Source organism: Xyrauchen texanus, chromosome 50 (genome assembly GCF_025860055.1).
Source record: "Xyrauchen texanus isolate HMW12.3.18 chromosome 50, RBS_HiC_50CHRs, whole genome shotgun sequence".
NCBI lineage: Eukaryota > Metazoa > Chordata > Actinopteri > Cypriniformes > Catostomidae > Xyrauchen > Xyrauchen texanus.
This window is the reverse complement of record NC_068325.1, coordinates 13,563,127-13,584,679: the sequence shown is the minus strand read 5'-3', so window position 1 is coordinate 13,584,679 and position 21,553 is coordinate 13,563,127. Positions and strand designations below refer to the sequence as shown.

The 21,553-nt window shown below is 36.1% G+C and overlaps 1 protein-coding gene across 3 annotated transcripts; it reads left to right on the top strand.

Moving 5' to 3' along the window:
* Positions 1–344: 344 nt before the first annotated feature.
* LOC127640920 (basigin-like) lies at positions 345–21,381 on the top strand. Of its 3 annotated transcripts, none has more exons than XM_052123635.1 (9): positions 345–558; positions 9,800–10,150; positions 12,804–12,972; positions 13,952–14,040; positions 14,196–14,338; positions 14,602–14,881; positions 18,846–18,858; positions 20,164–20,237; positions 20,318–21,381. In XM_052123635.1, exons 1-8 carry the CDS (start codon positions 477–479, stop codon positions 20,222–20,224), a joined length of 1,188 nt encoding a protein of 395 aa, XP_051979595.1. In that variant the 5' UTR covers positions 345–476; the 3' UTR covers positions 20,225–20,237; positions 20,318–21,381. The 3 variants fall into 3 exon arrangements, with proteins under 3 accessions (XP_051979595.1, XP_051979594.1, XP_051979596.1); XM_052123634.1 differs by having other exon boundaries at positions 347–558; positions 18,834–18,858; XM_052123636.1 differs by lacking the exon at positions 9,800–10,150 and having other exon boundaries at positions 347–558; positions 18,834–18,858.
* Positions 21,382–21,553: the final 172 nt, after the last annotated feature.

The following is a 21,553-nucleotide window of genomic DNA, read 5'->3' as shown; positions in this document are numbered from 1 at the left end:
TTTTTGTTGCTCTACAGCATCCCTCCCATGTCAGCCAATGATCTCCATGACAAAGTGACTATACTGGATAATCATCATTTTAAAAACATTTTAAAAGACAAGAAAATCTCAAACTTAATGGATAATATACATTGATTTGAATTATTAGGCTATATTTATATAGTATTTAAGACTGATAAGCTAGCAGAAAGTTCCTGCTACTTATTTGCTTAAAATCAAAGCATTTCGAAATCAGTTTACTTGTTTCTATGTACGGACATGGCGTGTTGAAATGTACATGCAGCGAGGGAAGTGATGCTGCTCCGGACGTGATGACGTAGGATCTCTCGCCTGTAGACGTGCGCGTACTCGAGTGCGCTTCGGAACTAGTAGAGGACGACGAGGCTCCTTCAGGGTTTGTGTTCCATACTGTCTGTCTCTACAGCCACAGACAGGCCTGAATTTATACACTGTTACGTATTTTTTAACACTGCACCATGAAAAGGAGGGGGGACATGCGGCTGGTAGTCGGAATTTTTGCCTTTTTGGCGTGTTTTTTCCAAGCCGAGGCTCTGACAGGTAAGGTGTCGCGTTTTTCTGTGGATAATTTAGCTCGCGAGCTTGTTTTCACAGGCCGCACGAATGAGCCGGATTGCTTATAAAAACGCGGGTCGAGACGACAATCCGGAAATGTTTTCGCTTAAAACTCACAATAAGTCGAAGTACGTAGTTAATGTGCGTTTTAAATGGGTAAGACACGTTTAAAAGCCGTTAAAACCGTCGTCAAATTGTCGGCTCACGGGGAAACGCTCACGCGCATCGAGCAATAGCAACAGCTGATAATACATGTTTTCTCTCGTAACATATAAGGCCATTTATATCACATTCCTCACACAATTGTAGCAATATAAACAATTGCAAAGTCTTGAGAAAAAACAAAACAAAGAGTTTGTAAATGGAGGAAATCGATAGAAAATAGACCAGAGAGATGTTAGCAAAACGATAGATGGATCATTACCGTATTAAAGCCGAAGTACAAAATGTTCTAAACACATCAGGTGGTGTTTTACTACTTTGATGTAAAATAACCTTTAATAGTAACTCAAGGGGTGTTGTAAGCTTTTAAGTTACACACTTAACAGATTGGAGTGGATCTTTTTTTCTGAGTCATGATTTACATTTAATTATTGCTTACGTTTCATAGGATATCTCACTGGGGCTCAACAGCTAGACGAACTCAACCAGACTTTTCTGTTTAGTAATAATAATAATAATACAACGTATGTTCCCTTTCATGGTAGGTCGGTAATTTACTCCAATGAATGATGTTTTGAACAGAGTAAGCAGCAGGCAGCCAGCCAGCCAATACAACCGGTGCAAACTAGTTTTGGAGGCCTGCTGTCATTAACAGAGTTTCCATCCACTTTTCGAGCTGTTTTTTATCGACAAAGTAAAAATGCGTGAATGACGTCATGCTTAAAAACAAACAAACACTTCGCAAAATAAATCTGCCCTTAAGCCGTTTCCATACAGAAATGTGTATATCGATTCAGTTGAGACAAATAATGAAACATTAGCTGTGAAAGCAATGGGAGAACTAGGTGAGCCTGAAGTTATAATGAAAGCTGATGCAGGCAAAACATCAAGTATTTTGTCCAATCATCAGGCGTAAACAATTTTCATCGTTTACTCTATCCTTGGCAAGTACAAAGCTTAGCCTAAGCTTACTATAATGTTCCTTCACTGTAAATGGCCCACGTTCAGAAATCCCCACAAACCCTCTGAACCTGTAGGCGCATAACCGTTACGCTTATGGAAATTAAAGTTATGTTTATTATAGCAGTCTACCCTTCACTTGGAAATGCAAAACATATACTAAATCAATTTATCTGTTTGAGCTGATTTTGTTAGCTAAATTTTGTTCAAACCCTGAGGTATATTAATGGTGGTTTGCATGATAAGTGAAATTGGCAGAGCAGCAGGGTAATGAGAGAGATTGTTTTATGGTGGCAACATCATAATTCATTTAGCCTCCCACCAGCAGCAGCTGAATGGATGTCAGGATCGATAAATCCGAACTTAATCAGCTTCACACTCGCATTTAGAAATAGAGTCCTAAACACTCTAGGAGTTTGATTTCTGCACATAAGCCTGGACCATTTCTCAAAACAGAACTAGAAAATACTGGTTCCTTTTAATGCTCAAAATGACCTCTTGTCACCGGAGTAGATTTGTGCTTCGAAAGAGCAATATACTGTGGCATATTTGCAGTGGCGAATCCTCGCGTAGCTAAATGGTGGGAGCGCCCGGAGCTCCAGATCAGTATTAAAATTAGAGTTGCCCTAGAGTCCTCCATCATCATCATCCCAGATTTGCTCATTTAATTGTGTTAAGTGCAGGCAAACATATTTTTTTCTCCGGGTTTAATAAACATCAGTAAAGTGTTCTCTATTGGCAGCCATTGTGCAAACTGGAAAATGCCTTGAAAGGGTGTTTCCCAACATACACTAACTGGTTGGTTGGCATGTAGGATTGTTCTGTCCTATACTTCAAAGAATTACAGCTTTTTTTGTTGTTAATCTCTCTGAGGTGCAAGGATTCCAGCTTCCAGTTTTTTAAAATCTAAACTTTGTAGTGGAAGTTATTTGCCTCAGTGGGACCAATCAGATCAGTATCAGTGGCTAATGCTTTTTTGCATTGCACATTTTAGTTAAATCATTTTATAGTCTAATGTAAGGGTTAAGGCAGGAAAAATTTTGATTTCTTACAGGCAATAAATTAATGGAATTGCTGACCCAAAAATTAATAGAAGTTTTGTACACTCCACCAAGCTGTTCCAAATCGGTGTAATTTTTTCTTTCTTGGAACACATAATTAATATTTTAAGCAATTTTTTTTGTCCAGGCTGCTTCCCTTAGTAGGACTAATTGTAGTCTGTTCATTTATAAAGAATACAAGTACACTGTCAGGCTAAAAAGAAAGTTGCATACACTTAATATTATGTTGGACTACCTTTAGATTTGATTACAGCATGCATTCGTCGTGGCATTGTTTCGTCAACATTTTGCAACGTCACAACATATATTTCCGTCCACAGTTGCATAAATATTTGTCTGAGATCTTGTATTGATAATGAGGAAGTCTAACTACACCGTAAACTTTTCTCCAGCACATCCCAAAGACTTTCAATGGGGGTTAAAGTCAGGACACTGTGGTGGCCAATTCATGAGTGAAAATTATTCCTCATGCTCCCTGAACCACTCTTTCACAATTTGAGCCCGATGAGACTTGGCATTGTCATTCTGGAATACACCCTTGCTGTCAGGGAAGAAAAAAACATTGATGGGATAACCTGGTCATTCAGTACATTCAGGTATTCAGCTGACTTTGCTGCAGCTACATTATAATGTGATGCTTGCAACATAGTGAATCATAATGTATGTGTCCCGTTCACTGTGTATGTCTTATCTTATGAAGAAAATCAGAGATATGCATCTCTATAAAGAAGATAAAGTTTGTTTTTTGTGAGTTAAAGATGGATTGAAGTGAACAAAGGTGAGAGAGTGTAGTCTTCGCCCATTATACGCTGAAACAAAATAAGTTTTTGATCTGTCTTTTTTTACCTGTTTTCCAAAATAAATCTAAAACTCCTTTAAAACAACGTACATTTACTTTTGGAGCAATACTGCAGAAGAATTTTTTTTTTATTGGAGAATGTTGAATACAATATTTAATCAGGGCTCGACATTAACGCTTGACAAGTTGATTTTTGAAGGGGCAAGTGAAAGAGAATTGACCGGCAAGATTGACTGATTTAAACGCCAATAAAAAAAAAATAACCGGCTGTATTTGTGATAGCCTTGGCCTTTTTCACTTATTAGAAAGTTCATATTCTGCTGTTGAAAGTAATCCAGAGCACATAGTTTTATAATTCACTAGCAATCTAGTAACGGCTGTGCCCTGTTTGATTGACAGGTGACGTATGTGTGTGTGCTGAGCATGCACGTAATTACGCCAAAATGCCCATGTTGGTGAAGTGTTCATGTAAACACAGAGAGTGATGTCTAAAGTTAAGTTAACAGCGGAGAAAAAAGTGGATTTGTATTAAAATGTCTGACTCGTAAGTGTAAATGTAAGCTAATAGACCTGCTGCTGTGTAGTGTGTCATTATAATAATCAAACAACAATAACAAGAAAACGAGAAAACACTCACTGCTCTTGACTGAATAACTTTAGTAGCTTCAAAAAGTATTAATGTATTATAATGTAGTCGTTTTATGTTGCTTTTCATTCTGAATGTTTACTTGAATATGTGATAGCCTACTGCTGTTAAAATATTGTAAAGCTGTTAAAAAAGCACAGGATTTTCTTAATTTGTATTTTTTGTTCTTTTATTTTTAATTTGTATTCATTGCTGATTTATATTATTTAATTACTGACCGTTAACTAGTCTTGAATAATTACTTTTACAGTAAGACATTAAGAAATAACATTCTTCCATAATTATCATATTAGTAAGTGTTATTGTTTGTGTTTTTGAAGCTGGTATTGAGAATCATAAAATGTCACTACCGACTACTGAAAATTTGGTATTGTGATAATGTATAGCCTCTATTGTTCATGGTAGGTCTTGCTGCAATAACATGATGAAAAAGTACATCTCATTCTATATGTGTGAGCATCCCTGTTGTAAATGGTGGTGATAGAGGCTTTCCTTTATTTTTACTACCATATGTAACAAAATAATTATCATATGACAGTAGTCTCCTCCCCTACCCAGTGCAGTTTACATTTCAAGTTCAAGGTTAAATCCACTGTTAAAGTCCACTGTTAAAAAGACAAGTTTATTTTTTTTTTAAAGTTCAGTAAATGCATGATGTTTCCAAAGTCTATGTGTAATTGTGCTAAATAATTGTGATCTCAATATTGACTAAAATAATCATGATTATGATTTTTGCCATAATCGAGCATCCCTAATTCCAAATAAAAATTTTTATATTATTGCAATACATAAGATGAATTCTGCTACACTGGAAATCCGCATTTCCCCCTTCTAATTTTTCCTGGTTGAAGGACTTAATGTCCTTTCTACACCTGGAAAAAATTAAACACTCCATTAGAGACTCTACTAACTCATTTTATAAAATGTGGACCCTGTTCTTTCCTTTGTTGAGACTATACCTTCATTGAAGAATTGATTACCCCCTTTTTTACAACAGCAGGTTGTAAAGTTTTCCATGTATGCCATGCATATATTGTCATTTAAGCATCTGCTTAAAAAAAAAAAAAAGTTCTTTGACTTTTATGACATTTTGATGTCAGCCTTACAGTTGCAAAATATTCAGATATGTTAATATAAATATAGGTCACAAACTAAAGTGATTAAAAGGGTGACCTTTCAACCCCCAACTGTTAAATCTGCATGTTGGCTTGTGAGAGGGGAAACATTATTGACTTGTTTACTAGAGCAGCTTGAATAAGTTAATTATCTAGTGGCGGCAGACTTTGTACCAAAAAAGGACCTCCCTAGAGTTTGAATACCACGTGCAAAGTCTGTTATTTAGAATTGAATCATGGGATATTTGGCGGATATGCCTTACTTATTTAAACTTTAAACTTATAACACATTAAATCTACAAACTGTTGTACACATTTATATTTCTGTCAGAAGAGTTTAGTTATTATGTCTTATGAAATAGAGGAGTGATTGTGACAGCCATTTAGTGAACATTGTAGAGGTGACCTTTCATAATAGTCAATTGGATAAGGCCTGTTCCATTTCAAAGGGCAGATGTTATTTCAGGCCCTAGGCATGTGTGGAGTCTCATTGTATTGTGGACATCCACCCTTTTTTCCCCCTCCCTAGCTAACATGCAAAAACATTTCTCCCTCAACAGTGAGAAAAAAATGGGAGTTCCTCACATATGTTTAAAAATAATAAAAATGCTTTGTGCTACACCACAGGAAGACAAAATGGATCTGATCTCAAACAGTGCTTCTTATTGATGTACAGGGTTGTTTTTCAGCAGCCACACATATACTCCCATGTTGTCCACCGTGTATATTGTTCTAAAGTGATCAGAAGAATTCCATTGAAATTTCTCCATGGGGGATTAGCATAGAACAACCTTTGAATGTTATTTTTGGAGTACATGATCACATGGTCTACACGAGTTCCCTTAGAAGCAGTCCATGAGTTTTTAGAGCCAATTGTTACATTTTACACTCTGTCAATTTTATTGTATGTATTAAAAGTTCAATTTCAGTCTGACTGAAACAATAATGGTACTTTTTTTAAATGTCATGTAAATACTTTAGTCTGACTGAAATTAGGGCTGGGCGATGTATCGAATATTAACGATATGATCTAGATAATTTTGCTGACGATGTAAAATTGACCAATATCGTGAATGTCACGATTATTTTAATGTGCTTTAATTTGGCCATTAAGTTTCATAAAGCACGCATTAGTAGACTAATTTCATGATCCTTCAGGGCTGCACAATTAATCAGAATAACATACAAATTGTGAGTTGGTCATATGCAATTATTATTCCACAAAAGGCTTTAATTTAAAGATGGTCTATGTGTGATTTCAGAAAAAAATGGTGACGTGCTGAACTGTATGCATGATCGCGCTCTCAGATCAGATTTTGTGAAGTAAAAATAATGCAGGTTCAAGCACTTGTGCAATTCCAAACATTAGGAACCGCTAGGGCTGCCCCCGACCGAAGATTTTACTTTTCGACTAAGAGTTAATTTAAGTAATTAGTCGACAGGTCGCACGTTTATGATTTTAATTTAATTACTTGAATATATATTTTTTGGGGGGGGGGCGCATCAGAAAAGGGTTTGAGTTCCAGGGCTGAGAAAGAATGTTATAAGTAACATTGCTAACACAGTTCTACATTACAGAGAAATACTAAACCATAATAATGAGTCTTTAAAATATACATTTACAAGCGCACACAAAGCGAGCCGCAGCGACACCGGCAAAATCTGTAATAATCCTGAATATGTCAGATAAACCAGCCAAGAGACTGTCTGAACATTTTGTTAATTTATAGACATTTACATTACATTTATTCATTTGGCAGACGCTTTTATCCAAAGCGACTTAGAGTAATGTACATTGTTCTTTTTTTTTTTAAAGAAAATTATATATGTCATGAAGGAGGGAACAAAACAAATTTATTAACACATGTATTTTCCCAGATAACAAAATACCCAACCGGTAGAGAATGCACATATGAAGTACGTTCTTTGCCAGAGAGATGTTGACAACTGTTTTAAAGCCATCTTTCAAAAATATCCACCCCATTATCCTACAAACCATTCCAGATTCCCTAATCTTCTATAAGACTCCTCCTCTAAGGCTTCCACTCTCCCCATCTGCGAGCACCACTCCTGAAACGGGGGTGCTCCAACAGCACTTTCAACCCCTCAGAATCACCTGTCTGGTGACTATAACACAGGTTAGGACCCAATCCTCCACATGTTTATTTACCACATTGATTTCTTGCCTCATCTCCCAAAATACAGAGTTTGGGGCAGAATGAAATGAAAGGGCCCTTTGTGAAATTATTAACTTTCTTTTGTTTGGAACAACTTTCGAGTGTCGTCCCTTTCCCGAAGTGCCCTTCAAGGGCCCAATAAAAGCACCTTGTGAAGTTGAAGTGAATACGACAGCAATTTTGGTGTCAAAATAAAAGCCCCAGGTGGAGGTGAAGTAAACGGGACAGAAATATATTACTGTTGTATAATGCAAATGTAATAATCAGAATAATAATTCAGCATTATATTATAATAATAAAACCTGATGTGTCTAATGGTAATAATTTTGTATTATGCAATGTTCAACTGTGGTTTCAAAAATAAGTCAGTGAAGTAACTTTGCACTCCTTGTTCATTCACAAAAATGTATGTCAAAACATTGAAAGGATATTTGAAATGCTTTTTATTAAGCTACTATGTGTAATTTAACATGAATTATAAATGTAAAGTTCATATCAATTAAAATTATTGAATTTCATTCTCCCTTGTGTTTAATGAAAAACGAAAACAAAAAATAATTTTTAAATCGATTTTTATTTAATGTCTTTGAAATATTTAATCTACTTGGCTACAATGGCTGTTTGGATGAAATTATGTTTCCTCTGGTTAAAAAAAACTATTTGAGAAAATACATAATTCATAGATCAAATATCGCCAATAGGCTGATAAACATTGAGGTATAATTTAAGACATATTGCCCAGCCCTAAATGAAATCAAAAAAATTTTGCGATGTCAGACTATCAGACCTAGCTTACGTGATTGTAGCTTGGCTTCATTCAGCACACTGCGAAAACAGTCTAATTTTCCAGTAAAAATGTCTTAACATTCTTAAGTCTGTTTTCAGAGAAATCTAACAATATTTGGTGGGGTTTATGCTAGGGCTGGGAGATAAGTTGAAAAAATCAGATATTGTTGATAGGGCTGAATTTGAGAATTTTTTTAGGTTTGTATATGAGGAAATATGAGGTTTAAGTGTTTTGTGTTCCAATAAATACATTTTAAAGCAGAATCAGTAAAACAAAAATAATCACCAATCTTTCTGCAGTGGGGACAGGGAAGAAGGGCTGGGTGATGTGCAGGAAATGTTCACTATTTTTATTAAACAAATATTGTGATATCAGATTACATCGTCAATTCATCACTGCTGAGGTTGTATGTGATATTATTATCTTTATTGATTTTGCTCATTTTAAACCCTGGGCTACTATTTAATGTATTTGGTGGCTTCCCAGCTCTATGGTTTTATTATTTCCTATATAATTGAACATCATCTGTCGATGAGCGTCAACATCGGAATTGGGATATCTGTCGGATGTTGTCGATATCTGATTACATCGTCCTATCAGCCAGGCTTTGGAGGGGGGTTGACGATTTAATCGGATATCACAAATCTTTTATTTGTAATTTTTTTTTTAAGATATTTCTTGCAAATCACCCAGCCCTAGTTTATGCTTTGTTTTTTTCTTACCCCATCGGCAAATAGTTTTTTTCTTGTTATGAGCAAAAATGTAACAATTTAGTTTGGCTCATATGAAACAAGACACAATTTTTTTTGCAGTGCATGGATCCACATTAATCAGAACACTGTTGTCCTTGTCACATGTTTCAAGATCCAGATGTGTATTTAACCGCTGCTTATTTGTTGTCCTTCAAATATTAGTTTACGCATTGCCATTTATGCTTTGTCAAATTAATGAAGACTAGCTTCAAAAAACAAAAACAGCTGTATTGTAATTTATAACTGTGCCTGTAAAAGTACTTTTTCATGTCCATCATATTTTTTCTCAAATCAGAATTTGACATTCATCGATGACAGATCATTTGCCTCATTGGTCATCACCATTGCTTTTCATCTCTTTTTTCCATATTATGAATTTCGTACTTTTCTGTTGAATTTCGTTTTTCATTGCATTTAATGAAATGCTAAGGTTTGTTGATTTGAATGCATGCCTCATCTCATTGTTTTTTAAATGCTTGCTTCTAATGTTTTTCAACATTTGGATTTTGGTATCATAAAGTGGTGAAGCCACCCATGTGAGCCAGGATTTCGACTTGCGTAATGATACTCAAAATCCACTTGTTTCTTATGTATGCCTGTTTTATGTCTTCCATTCTAACATTCTCTCTTTTTCTCTTCTGCTCTTTCTTTTCGCCTGCCTGTGTGCTGCTTCTAATCATTATTCATATCATCTCAATGAACTGTGCTCTAAAAACAAATCCATTTGAATCACCGATCCCATTCGTTGGTCAAATCAAAATGTCTAGCGGGCTTCATAAAATCGCCCTTGTCGCAGATGAAACTGATAGAAGACAGTGCAGAGCTGCATTGTGAGGTCATAGGCAATCCCATCCCTGAAGTTCAGTGGTGGTTCATAGAGGGCGAGGAGCCAGATGAAATCGTTACACAGCTGTTTGATGGTGCACAAGAGGAACGCGTGCACATCAACGCCACCTATATCCATCACGCCGCCAGCACGCTCATCCTCAGCAACCTAACGCTCAACGACACAGGCGTTTATGAGTGCCGTGCATCTAATGACCCAGACCGCAACGACCTCAGGACCCCTCCCAAAGTCAAGTGGATTCGCTCGCAAGCGAATGTTATAGTGTTTGAACGTGAGTTACATTGTGGAGACGGAAACACAGCGTCTCCACTAGTATAGAGGAAGAATGTCCCATAGATTCAGACTCTCCCTTGCCTAACCCTCTACCTTCCCTTTGTTCTTCAATTAGAAACCAGGACAAGCTGCTAAAGCCGGGTGCACACTGTACGATTTTTCATGGTTCTTAATGATTGTTGCTTGTCAGACTATGCAATATGATTCCTGTGAGATCCATGGCACACTATGCAACAAGTCAGACTGTACAAAAGTAATTTGGTCCTAATTGTCCTGATTGACAATGCTGACTTGGTATTTAACACCATCTGGCCATTGTAGGAGCATTCACACTGAACGACCACAATGCAGAATTTCTGACACTGCCAGAACTTTGTTGGAGGCTAAGATTCATTTCAAAGGTAATTAATCAGCTGTCTGTAAACATGTCACACTAAGCGATTAAAGACATGGCAATTTTGCCCTTTATCAATAATTTTTTTACGATCCCTGAAATTTGTATCATCCACACTTATAGGTTACCACACTCCATTACTGCATACTTCGGGAAAACTTTTCATTTGAAACCTCAGTTTTCAGTTTCCTAATGTCAAAGTAATTAGTGTGAATGTGGCTTCAGACTGCAAAATCGTGGCCATAATCGTACAGTGTGAACCTGGCTTAACACAACACTGACTCAGTGCCTCAACAAGATCTCTACTCTAGCACTGGCTGTTCATTAAAGTAATCTGATGCCTTTTTGAGCATATCAGTGCCTAGGCCCTTGAGCTTGTAATATGAACCTTTTAAAGAAATGGCATTAATCGTTTAATGCTACTGCTGGTCCGAAGATGTATGACTAATTGGCATGTATTTCTAAAAAAGATTATATCTTTATTAAAGGGTTAGTTCACCCAAAAATGAAAATGATCCCATAATTTACTCACCCTCAAGCCATCCCAGTTGTATGACTTTCTTCTTTCAGCCAATCACAGTTATATTAAAAAATATACTGGCTCTTCCAAGCTTTATAATCGGAATGAATGCTACCTTAGATTTTGAAGCCCAAAAAAGGCGCATCCGTCCATTAAAAAAGCAATCATCCGGCTCCACAGGGTTAATAAAGGCCTTCTGAAGCGAAGCAATGCGTTTTAGAAATATATCCATATTTATAACAAACTATAATCACTGGATTCTGGTAACGGCCGCCCGCACGTTAACTGGCTTCCTCTATCCTCTGTGCGTTCGTCACTTCTCACCGGAGCTTACGCTACTTCATACGCTGGAACTCGACTCTCTCAGGAACGTGCGGATGGCCATTACCGGAAGCCAGTGATTATAGTTTATAAAGTTATGAATATGGATATTTGTCTTACAAAAACACATCTCTTTGCTTCAGAAGGCCTTTATTATCCCCCCTGGAGACATTTGGATTACTTTTTTTAAGGATGGATTTGCTTTTTGAGCTTCAAAATCTAAGGTACCATATACTCCCATTATAAAGCTTGGAAGAGCCAGGATATTTTTTTTTTTATAAAACTCCAATTGTGTTTGGCTTAAGAAAGTCATATACACCTAGGATGGCCTAAATTATGGGATAATTTTGGGTGAACTAACCCTTTAGCAATGCTTTCCTTCATTAATTGTTCTGCTTCAACTGGGATATCCAAAAGCTCTTAAGATGTGTGGCTTAACAATTTGGCGCCCAATGTGTTGAAGCACTATAACATGCAGCAAATCTTTCATTGCACACAGCCACAAAAAATGATTCTTCCACTAAACAACGCTTTTTATTTAATGAACTCCTTAGTTGATTTAATTTAGTTTTTTCCCCTCCATCCTGACTTGGTCTGTTCATTACAAACTGCTCACTCCTTAACGTTACCCTGTAGCTCACAGCCCAAATCTAATTTCTCTTTCACTTTTTTAGCATTTTCTAGCACAATGTGCATTTTAGTGCACATTGTGGTGAACATCTGGACAGCAATGTTCCAATCTGTTTTTTTTTATGTCCTTTTGATATGCAAAAAGCCTAATTTCAGAATACCTCTGCACTTCATCTTAAGGTTGGTAGACTCATTTTAAAGAATACTTAAGTTTCAAAGTTAGTACTTTGTATGAATAGCAAGTTTGGTTGGTAAGCAATTTGTAAACCCCATTTTTTTTTTTTTTATTGGGGTTTTATTTTGCAGAAAGACATTTATATAGTCTAGGGTTTCCCATGGTCATGTAAATAAGTCTTGAAAGTAGTGGTCGAGTGATATGGTTATTTCAGTTGGCTATACAGGTATCTAGTGAGCGGGATGGCCATTAAAATGCTGATGTACCTGATACAATTAAACAACACCAAATCCTATCTACACAAAATTGAAAAAAGCTAAACAAACACTTATTCGATTAAACGTGCTGACAATCGCCAAATATCGGCTAACTAATTGGCCTGGCAGATATATTGGTTAATCACTACTTAAAAGTTATGAAAATGTCTGTATTGAATGTAAGTTTATGCTCTGCTTTATAAAATTATCTAGAGAATCTTTTGAGTTATCACTGAGGACGAGGGAATTCATTAGTCATTATAAGATGGGAACCCTTATGAGTCGTAATGTTATAGAATCTTAACAGTGGTTAGTGAATTTGGTGTAAATTTTGCTACTTTTATGCCTGTGCAGGTGCCATTATTATGACTGATCCAATGGTGGTGGACAACCAGACCTCTGCCACACTCCGCTGCAACCTTACCAATCCTCCTTCTCCTGTCAAAGGCCACTTTTGGACCAGGAATGGCAAGACCATCGACAACTCCAAATCATCCACCTCAGAGCTTTACACTCAATACTAGTATGTTCCTTAAACTTAAATAAATGCAATATTAAGGACGAGCTAGAAGTAGTGCTCTGACATTTCTGTTAATAATTGGCTTCCCAGGTTTGTTTAGACTTTTTAAGAATCCATTAAGTATAGTGCAATCTCTTTGTTGATTCACAGTTAGTAAAATGGAGTTGATGTGTGGCTCTGTCAGCAGCACTAGTGTGATTAAGAGCCTCAGGCACTTCACACTCACTGACCTTAATTCCCAATAGAGCAAAGAGCAGAGGCAGAGCTGTTGGGTCGGAAAAAATATCCATGGGGTTGGCTGATCAGAATGCTGGAAAAGCAGTTTACTTAATTGATGCAATTCATATTTTTGTTGCTATATTTACATTCCCTCTGTTACATTCCCTCTTTATTGGTATGATGTTGCTGTTATATTGAAGGCATTTATACATTTCTTGTTCAGAATGGAATTCTAGCTAGACGTTCTTACTGAATTAGCACAATAAAAAAGAAATTCAAACTGTAAAATGTCAACATTTGGTGATCTAATACATTTTTACATCTGGTTCATTTGTCACTGGAAATGGAAGGTCAAGTCAAGAGCTTTGGTGGTGGCGACCAGTGCTCTCTGTTATATATTGCCTGGGCAAATGTAGGTCATCTGGGTATTCTATGCATACAGAAAATTAGCATACTGTATCCCATATACATACAACACAATAAATCAAATAAATAATCGAGATTACAATTACAACTGCCACAATGATCTAATTGTGAAAAGTGTCAATTACAGCAGTCCATTTAGGTTTGCTCAAGTGCATAAGCTTTCAATTTAAATTTTATATATTTTTGCTCACCTTTTGTGTATAATTTATTCAAAATTTGCTAACAAGCTGCTTGGATGGCCATTGTAAAGTTCACGGTTTAGGCACTGTCTTCATTTACTGATAAAATTATTGTATAATTTGTTGGTCTCACTGCTGTTTTCTTTTTCCCATGATAGCATTGAAAAGATTGATTACCACTATACTGGAATATATTCATGTGTTTTCCAAACTGAACCTCAGGCTAATGCAAGCATTGAAGTCAAAGGTAAGATTATTATTTAATTTTTTTTGTCTAATGCATTTATGTCTCTTGGGACTTGAAATAATTTAAAGTTCTTTATTTTGTGAAAATAGATTTCATTCAACTACAACTGCATTTATCCTGGTGTTTGACTTTTTGCCCAATGCTCTTCCTGTTAGCCCCCCCACACGTTGCAGCCTACAAACACTCTGAATATGGTAATGAGAATGACCAGGCTGTTCTTGCATGTGTTGGCCATGGATACCCCCTGCCTACTGACTGGAGTTGGTACAAGCTCAACGATGATGGAACTGAGAGAAAGGTACGCAAAGATTTTACAAGACATTTTAGAAGGAATGGGGATAGGTACCTGGCCTTGTGGTTTGACTTTAGTTTTTAAATGCATACAGATGATAAAAATGCAAACAAATGTCACTTGGCACAATATTATATATGATATTTAGCATACCTATTATATTCAATGTATCTCATTTATGTAGAAGATTTATGTAGTTCTCTCAAATTGTAAACAGACTCTTGTAATACTGAGCTGTTATAAGCCATCATATTCTCATCAACATGCAGCTCACCATCACCAATGGCACTGACAGCAAGTATGAAATCAAGAACACCCCCAACAAGACCACACTGTATGTGAAAGATCTGGATATCAACGAAGACATGGGCTATTATGAATGCCATGGTATTAATGTTTTGGGAGCAGCCCACGATAAGATTCAGCTGCGTGTGCGCAGCCGCCTGGCTGCCTTGTGGCCCTTCCTCGGCATTGTCGCTGAGGTCATCATTCTCATCACCATCATATTTATTTACGAGAAGAGGAGAAAGCCTGATGATATCAGTGACGGTAAGCGTCAAATCATTTACGACATAGTGATCTTTCGCTAACCGGACATACAAATTTTCAGTGGATGTAAATATATTTTGTTTTTTTGTATTCTTAATCGTGCAAGATCCTATTTCAATTTGATTTTGTAAGTTTGTTTTATTTGGCTGTAGTGTGTGGCTGTGCCTTAGCTGAGTCTATTTTATTATTTACGTTGTTTATTCCTCTGTTCGCTGCTGCTTTTACGTTGTGGTAAGTGCTCAAAACTGCATGTCAGACTGCAGTGGATTTGCTTAAAGAGGGGATTTGGAATGCACTCCCAAATAGGCTGAAAAATACAACTCTTTCACTGGCAGTTTGTTTTAAATGAAAAGATAAATTACAACAGATTTGTCTGAATGAGAAAGAAAGTGACTTATTGGTTCTCTTATAGCCAGTGAAAGGGTTTAGTTGAGTCTGACATGTTGCAGTTCAGATTGGTTTTTAAATGTCAAGGTATAATGCATAATAACCAAGATGGCATTTCAAAAGGATCATGTTATACTGCCTTGCATGCTCTCTGCATCATAATCTCAAGCATAATGTTGTTAGGCAAGACAGTTCTGGCAAATTATATATCCAAACTTGAATATTACTTTAACTGCTATTCTTCGTTCTGAATGTGTTTTGAACATGCTCTCTGCATGAACAACTTGGGCAGCAAAGGTGTCTTAACCGTAGGATTCAACTGTGTTTTTAAAAATATGTTTGCTGGTTTTTGATCCATCTAATTAAAATATGAATCTTCTGTTGTGTAGTGCAACCTTGCCAGTAGCCGTAGTATTTTAAACTGTTCTTTTTCAAACAGGCATTTATAGATCCTTCATAGATACTCAAAGTATTTTATTTCTAAAATGGGGGGGGGTCTAGTAGTACAGTTAATGGTGTCTGTGAGTGTACATTTTCACAAACATTATTAGGGCTGTGAAACTAAATTCAAAATTTTCACTGAAAAATTACTAAAATTCAAATTACATTCAAATGCTTTCTAATAAAATGTGAATTTTCAAATTTTACAGAAAATATTTCAGGTTGGGGAAAAAAATCTACAAGACATCCGTCTCCTATATCCACAAGACATGAGGATGCAACAAATCTGTATAAACTAATCAGCACTGTGTTACAGCTATTATGTTTTGCCAAGAATATATCTGGGGGTTAAAAAAAAAGTGCACTTAAGGATTGTCAGAAGATTTAGCTATTTTATATTCTCAAATCTTTAGTAAAAATACAACAATTCACATGATCCTATGACTCAATCGGTGATCTGTAATTTGGTCGATCGCATGAACTGATCGCTCATGTCAAAAAAGACGTACGGCTCTGCTATCGTGGCATCACGGAGTGTGGGGTATAATGGCATAGTGTTGTAAGACAACCTTGATTCAGCAGTTATGATCGATGCAGTGGGAGAGGTATGGTTAATATGAAATGTTTGTGTACTGTTAATGTGACGTTTCACACATGATAAGGCAAAGGGAAAAACACGCCAGCTGTTTGTATTATCAGTCCTTATTATGAACAGTCCTTATTATCGGTCTTTGCTGTAGCTTCTCAATCTCCACTGGGCATAGGTATCCCAGTAATAATGTGAGTTACAAGATGTGGTGTAATAGTTACATCTTTATGAAATACCTCCCGATTAAACAACAGTAACAATAGTAGCACCTGTAACAATAGTAGCACCTGTAGAGTCCAGAAGCATGCGCTCTTTCTCCGCTTTTCTCAATCTCTTGCCCTCGTGAGAAAAGCATATTCCTCTCATTAAAGTTCAAGCAGCAGCAAGTGAAAAATTAACTATTAATACAATCACCCAACTAAATGAAAAGGCAGGGAATGAATTTATAAATATAATAATTCTTTACATTATTAAGATGCCACAGAATAATTTAATATATATATATATAAAAAATAATAATAATAATAATACAATTTATATAAAATAAATAATACTAATAATATGAAATGATTACAATAAATCAATAAGCAAAAATGTCAAGTTTAATTGCACATATGGGTTATTAGTTTGTCTTGAACTTGACACTAAGCTTAATTTAAATATAGCATATTTTGTTAGCCTATACTTGATTTAAAGTCTTATTAAAAAAGCTTTTTTTAAATAAGCCTTTTAAACTTTTTTTAAAAGGTCAGCCAAAACTAGGCAAAATGATATTACTGGGAAGAGGAAAATTCAATTAATAGTGACAGTGTGCGGAAATCTTACATATAGGCAGTTATGATGGAGATCCTGATAAAAGGTGAAATTATAGGGATCAGTTGACAAGAAGATCGGTGATCAGTATTGGTTGTAAAAATCCTGATCTGAGCGTCCCTGGAGGTACCATAGTGTTTCATTAAATACAGTTGTATGTACATACTAATGCAGCGAGTCGCTCATAAGAGCAAGCTAAGACACATTCAAGACACAACCACAAAAGACCTCCACCAAAGGGGCCGTTCACTCAGCACGTTTGTCTTTTTTTACACAAGCTTGCACTAGATTGACATCTTTGACTATTATGCCATGTCTTGCTGATGCACTATCAATTTAAAAGGAATTTCAGCCTTTAAAAAATGCGTCTCTAAACACCTGCATTCTGTTATGTCTGTTAAACCGCATCTGTTTTAGTCCAAGAATGCGATTGGCCTGAACCGCCCCGTAAGTCATTGTCAGTGCTTGGCACACATTCGAATGCTCATTTTGTAATTTTTATTATGAATTAGAGAAATATTTGAATTTCAAATTGTAATTTGACAGCTTTAATAATAAAATAAAAATGTACATTATTTTGCACACAAATTTGTTTTTATTTGCATTGTGACTGTTTTTAGGACACTTAATTTAACCTCCCAATCAGGGGCGTCGGACTGGGGGGGTAAAGGGTACCGAGTACCCAGGGCCCGAGGCAGGGGGGGCCCCTTAGAAGTCAGTTTTCTATACATATTTGGTACGGGGGCCCAGCAAGATGGTTTGTACCCAGGGCCCAAAATTTGGTGCTACGCCCCTGCTCCCAATTATCATTATCGTAATGTGTCCAGATGTTTTAATTTGGGAATTCTCATTACCATAACACAGTCATGATTTTACATTATTACACTAAAAAGATTCTGTTGAACAATGATTTCTTAACAAAAATCAGCGGCAATTATGCGTAACTCTCATGAAAATAATGCAGGGATGAAAACTAGTCACTTTTTTTAAACTAATTTGCCCTAATTGTTTGATAAAATGTTCTACTTTCTCTAATTAGAATCACTTGAAAGGGTTAATTTAAGCTTAAACAAAAACCTTTTAAATACGTAAAAAAAAAAAAAAAAGCTTTACATATATATATTACAAACAAATATATGGAAAATATACATCTGCTATGATTTTCTCACCTTATTCATCTCGAGTTTGCATCCCTGATTTAATGTTTAATGGCCCTAAAAATAGGCTTCGTTTTCTATAGAAAAAATATTTATTTAATATGCTTTTGATTAAAATAGGACTAGGACATTTTCTTGACAACCTTTCGGCAAATTTGTGCTGCAAAATCGAATAAAACCACTAAACATATACTTTCAATCCAACAATTAGACTGCATGGCTAAAGCATTTGCATTATTCTGCATGAATCATGATCAGTTGTGCTGTAAAGAAACTGTGCATAGCAGTGTATAGTTGACCTTTACAGACTTTCAAATCAAGCAGCTTAGTAGTAGAACTGACCAAATTATGAGTAATAATGCTACGTTTTTAAATTCCCCAAATCACAGTGTACATTTGGTGCTCTGCTTTTAACTTCATTAAGGTTATCTCACTGTCTTTTGAGGCATTCAGGACTAGACAAGCTAACAGCAAAGTAGACAGGGTAGTCTTGTATCTGTAAACCTGTAAAATTTGTTAACTCTTCCTTTTTGTCTTTCCATGTGTGCCCTCCTGCTTACTGTAGATGACGACTCAGGATCTGCCCCACTGTAAGTCTTTTTAATATTTTACATCTTCAGTCTAGATGGCCTGATCTCATGAACATTGTGACTGTGGAGCCACTTTTTTTTTTTTTTAAAAGTGTTTATTGGGGGAGGGGGAAATTGCATGATTGTGTTCTAGCTGTAGATGTGTGAAAATCTCTAAATGTGGGAATAAACTTTTTTTGTTATTTTTGTCCTGGCTTTCTTCACAACATAAAACCTAAAATTCAAAACACAATTCCCACATCTCAACATTTAAGTGCTTGTAGGATGTGAAAAGTGCAGTGTAGCGGTCTGAATGTGACATTGTCTTATTTACCTCCTGGGCTCATTAGGAAATGAACATTCACAGCAAAACAACTTGTTTACATTTTCACGTGTTGCACAAAGAGATGGATTGGCTTCTTTTAGATCATTGTTGAAAACGCCATGCATCATCGCCATGGTAACCAGATACAGTTCAGCTGATTTGCTAAAAGACTTTAATTAATGTATCGTCAAATCAACGTCCAACAACTCCAGATCGCGTTGTTCCACGTGCGCTGAAAGTTCACGTTCTGATCACCTCGTGAACTCCGTTACCATAGTAACAGCCTCACAGACCAGCCAGGCAGAGAACAGGACACACGCTTGGCGCAAGTAGTTAGCCCCACAACGAAAGACTCATTTTCAGTACATTTTCTTAAAATCGACAACATGGTGGTTTTTTCCGGTTTAAACCAATTTAATCGCGGTTAATTTTGAAATCGGGTAATCGCGACATCCCTAGAAGTGCGTTGGGCCAGTACATACACCATAAAATACACACAGTTCCAAAAGTATAGCTACAAGATGTTAATGTTATACGTGTTATATGTTAACTAGTCTTATATTAAAGTTATGAAAAAATGCTGGGATCATTATATAGATTCATTATACATATTGCGGCAGTTCCAAGGCAGAAATTTCCCCTTTGTGGCACTAAAAATGAGTTACAATTTCTACCAAATAGGTGAAGTTTTTAAGGTTAATGCTCTGTCGAGTGTTAAATAAACAAAACCTTAACCATAAGCAATAGAATCATAAAACGCAAACGTGACATGAAAAACTGAAGCAAGCTAGTGCCTCCAGGAAACTGCAGCGAGACGTTCAACTAAAAAGAATCTACCTGGTCTCGTAGAATCAAGAAAATGATTGATTTATTTTGATCTTTTTCAAAAGAACAAAAATTGTGTTTTGAAATTTGGACAATAGCTCCCCAATATGGTTCTTGCTCACGAAATCCTTGAGTGCATCAAAGAGGGAACTTACGTGAAATCATATTTTTTTCAGGAAGAGCAATTCCGCAACAAACCACAAAGACAAAAACGTCCGGCAAAGAAACTCCAACTGAGAGTGGAGAAAAGGTGAGGCAAGATAAACTTGACATTTGTCACACCATCTTGATATGACAAAATATCAGATTTTCTTGTTTTGTTCCCATCAGGTATCCTGAAGACTACTGTTGAAGATCAGCATCAAGTTGCTGAGTGCACCTATATAGTGCAACCATGAGAGTTCTAAACAACCTTTTGCTTGAGTGTAAATGTCCTGAGATATTAATTGGTCTCCTTTTATTCCAATCTGTATTGTGCTGCAAGCTGACTTTTTTTTAAAGTTTTTTTTTTGGGGAGTGGGAGGGGGTGAAATTGCATGATTGTGTTCTAGCTGTAGATGTGTGTTTAGTGAAAATCTCAATGTGGGAATAAACTTTTTCTTTTTGTCCTGGCTTTCTTCACGGTTCCTCACGAGTGCACACCTGTTTCCAAAACATCTTCATAACTTGTAATCTTATCACTGTTCAGCAACTTAGTAATTTGACAATGTCCCTTGTCTACAAATAGATTGATGTAGCTAGAACATTGGCTAAAGGTTTTCTTTGGCAGGAGTCAAAGGACCTCTCATTTGCTTTCTGTAAGCCTTAATGTCTAGCCAATTTATTCAACATGCTGTTTTAAATCATGGAAATAATTTAAATTATGAGCAGTACACATGATTTTCTGCATATGAAAATGCCACAAAAATATATATTTCATGCAAGTTAGCAATTAATATATATTTTTTTTGTTCATGTAATATCTCAAACAAAAGATGCTTGTGTATCTTTTTATGTCGACTCCTAAGATTTCTGCCACTACTAACCTTTAAGGACCAAGTGCTAGGAAGGCGTGCATTTTGCTACATGGATTATCAAATATGTAAAATGTTACTCAAATGTTCAAATCTAACAGAGGTCATTAAGATGGTAATATATTTAGAAAAGTCAATGAGCGTGATGTATAGTGAAGGCTTTTTTTGTTTATGATTCTTTAATGTAGAGAGTTCAGATGTCATTCTTAATACATTGTGACTTATAGCGTCTGGATGTGTGCCATTTTCAAGTTAAGAGATGCAAAAATGCTAAGACCTTATTAGAAGTGCTTAAATTATTTTGCCTTCGCATCATAGGAAATCTAATGCACTGTCAATTGTACTGGCTTGCACAATCTGAATAAACGTATTTGATTTAAACATTGGTTCTCTTTTGAGTATTGTTTATATACAGTGCATCCGGAAAGTATTCACAGCGCTTCACTTTTTCCACATTTTGTTATGTTACAGCCTTATACCAAAATTGATTCAATTCATTATTTTCCTCAAAATTCTACAAACAATACCCCATAATGACAACGTGAAAGTCTCT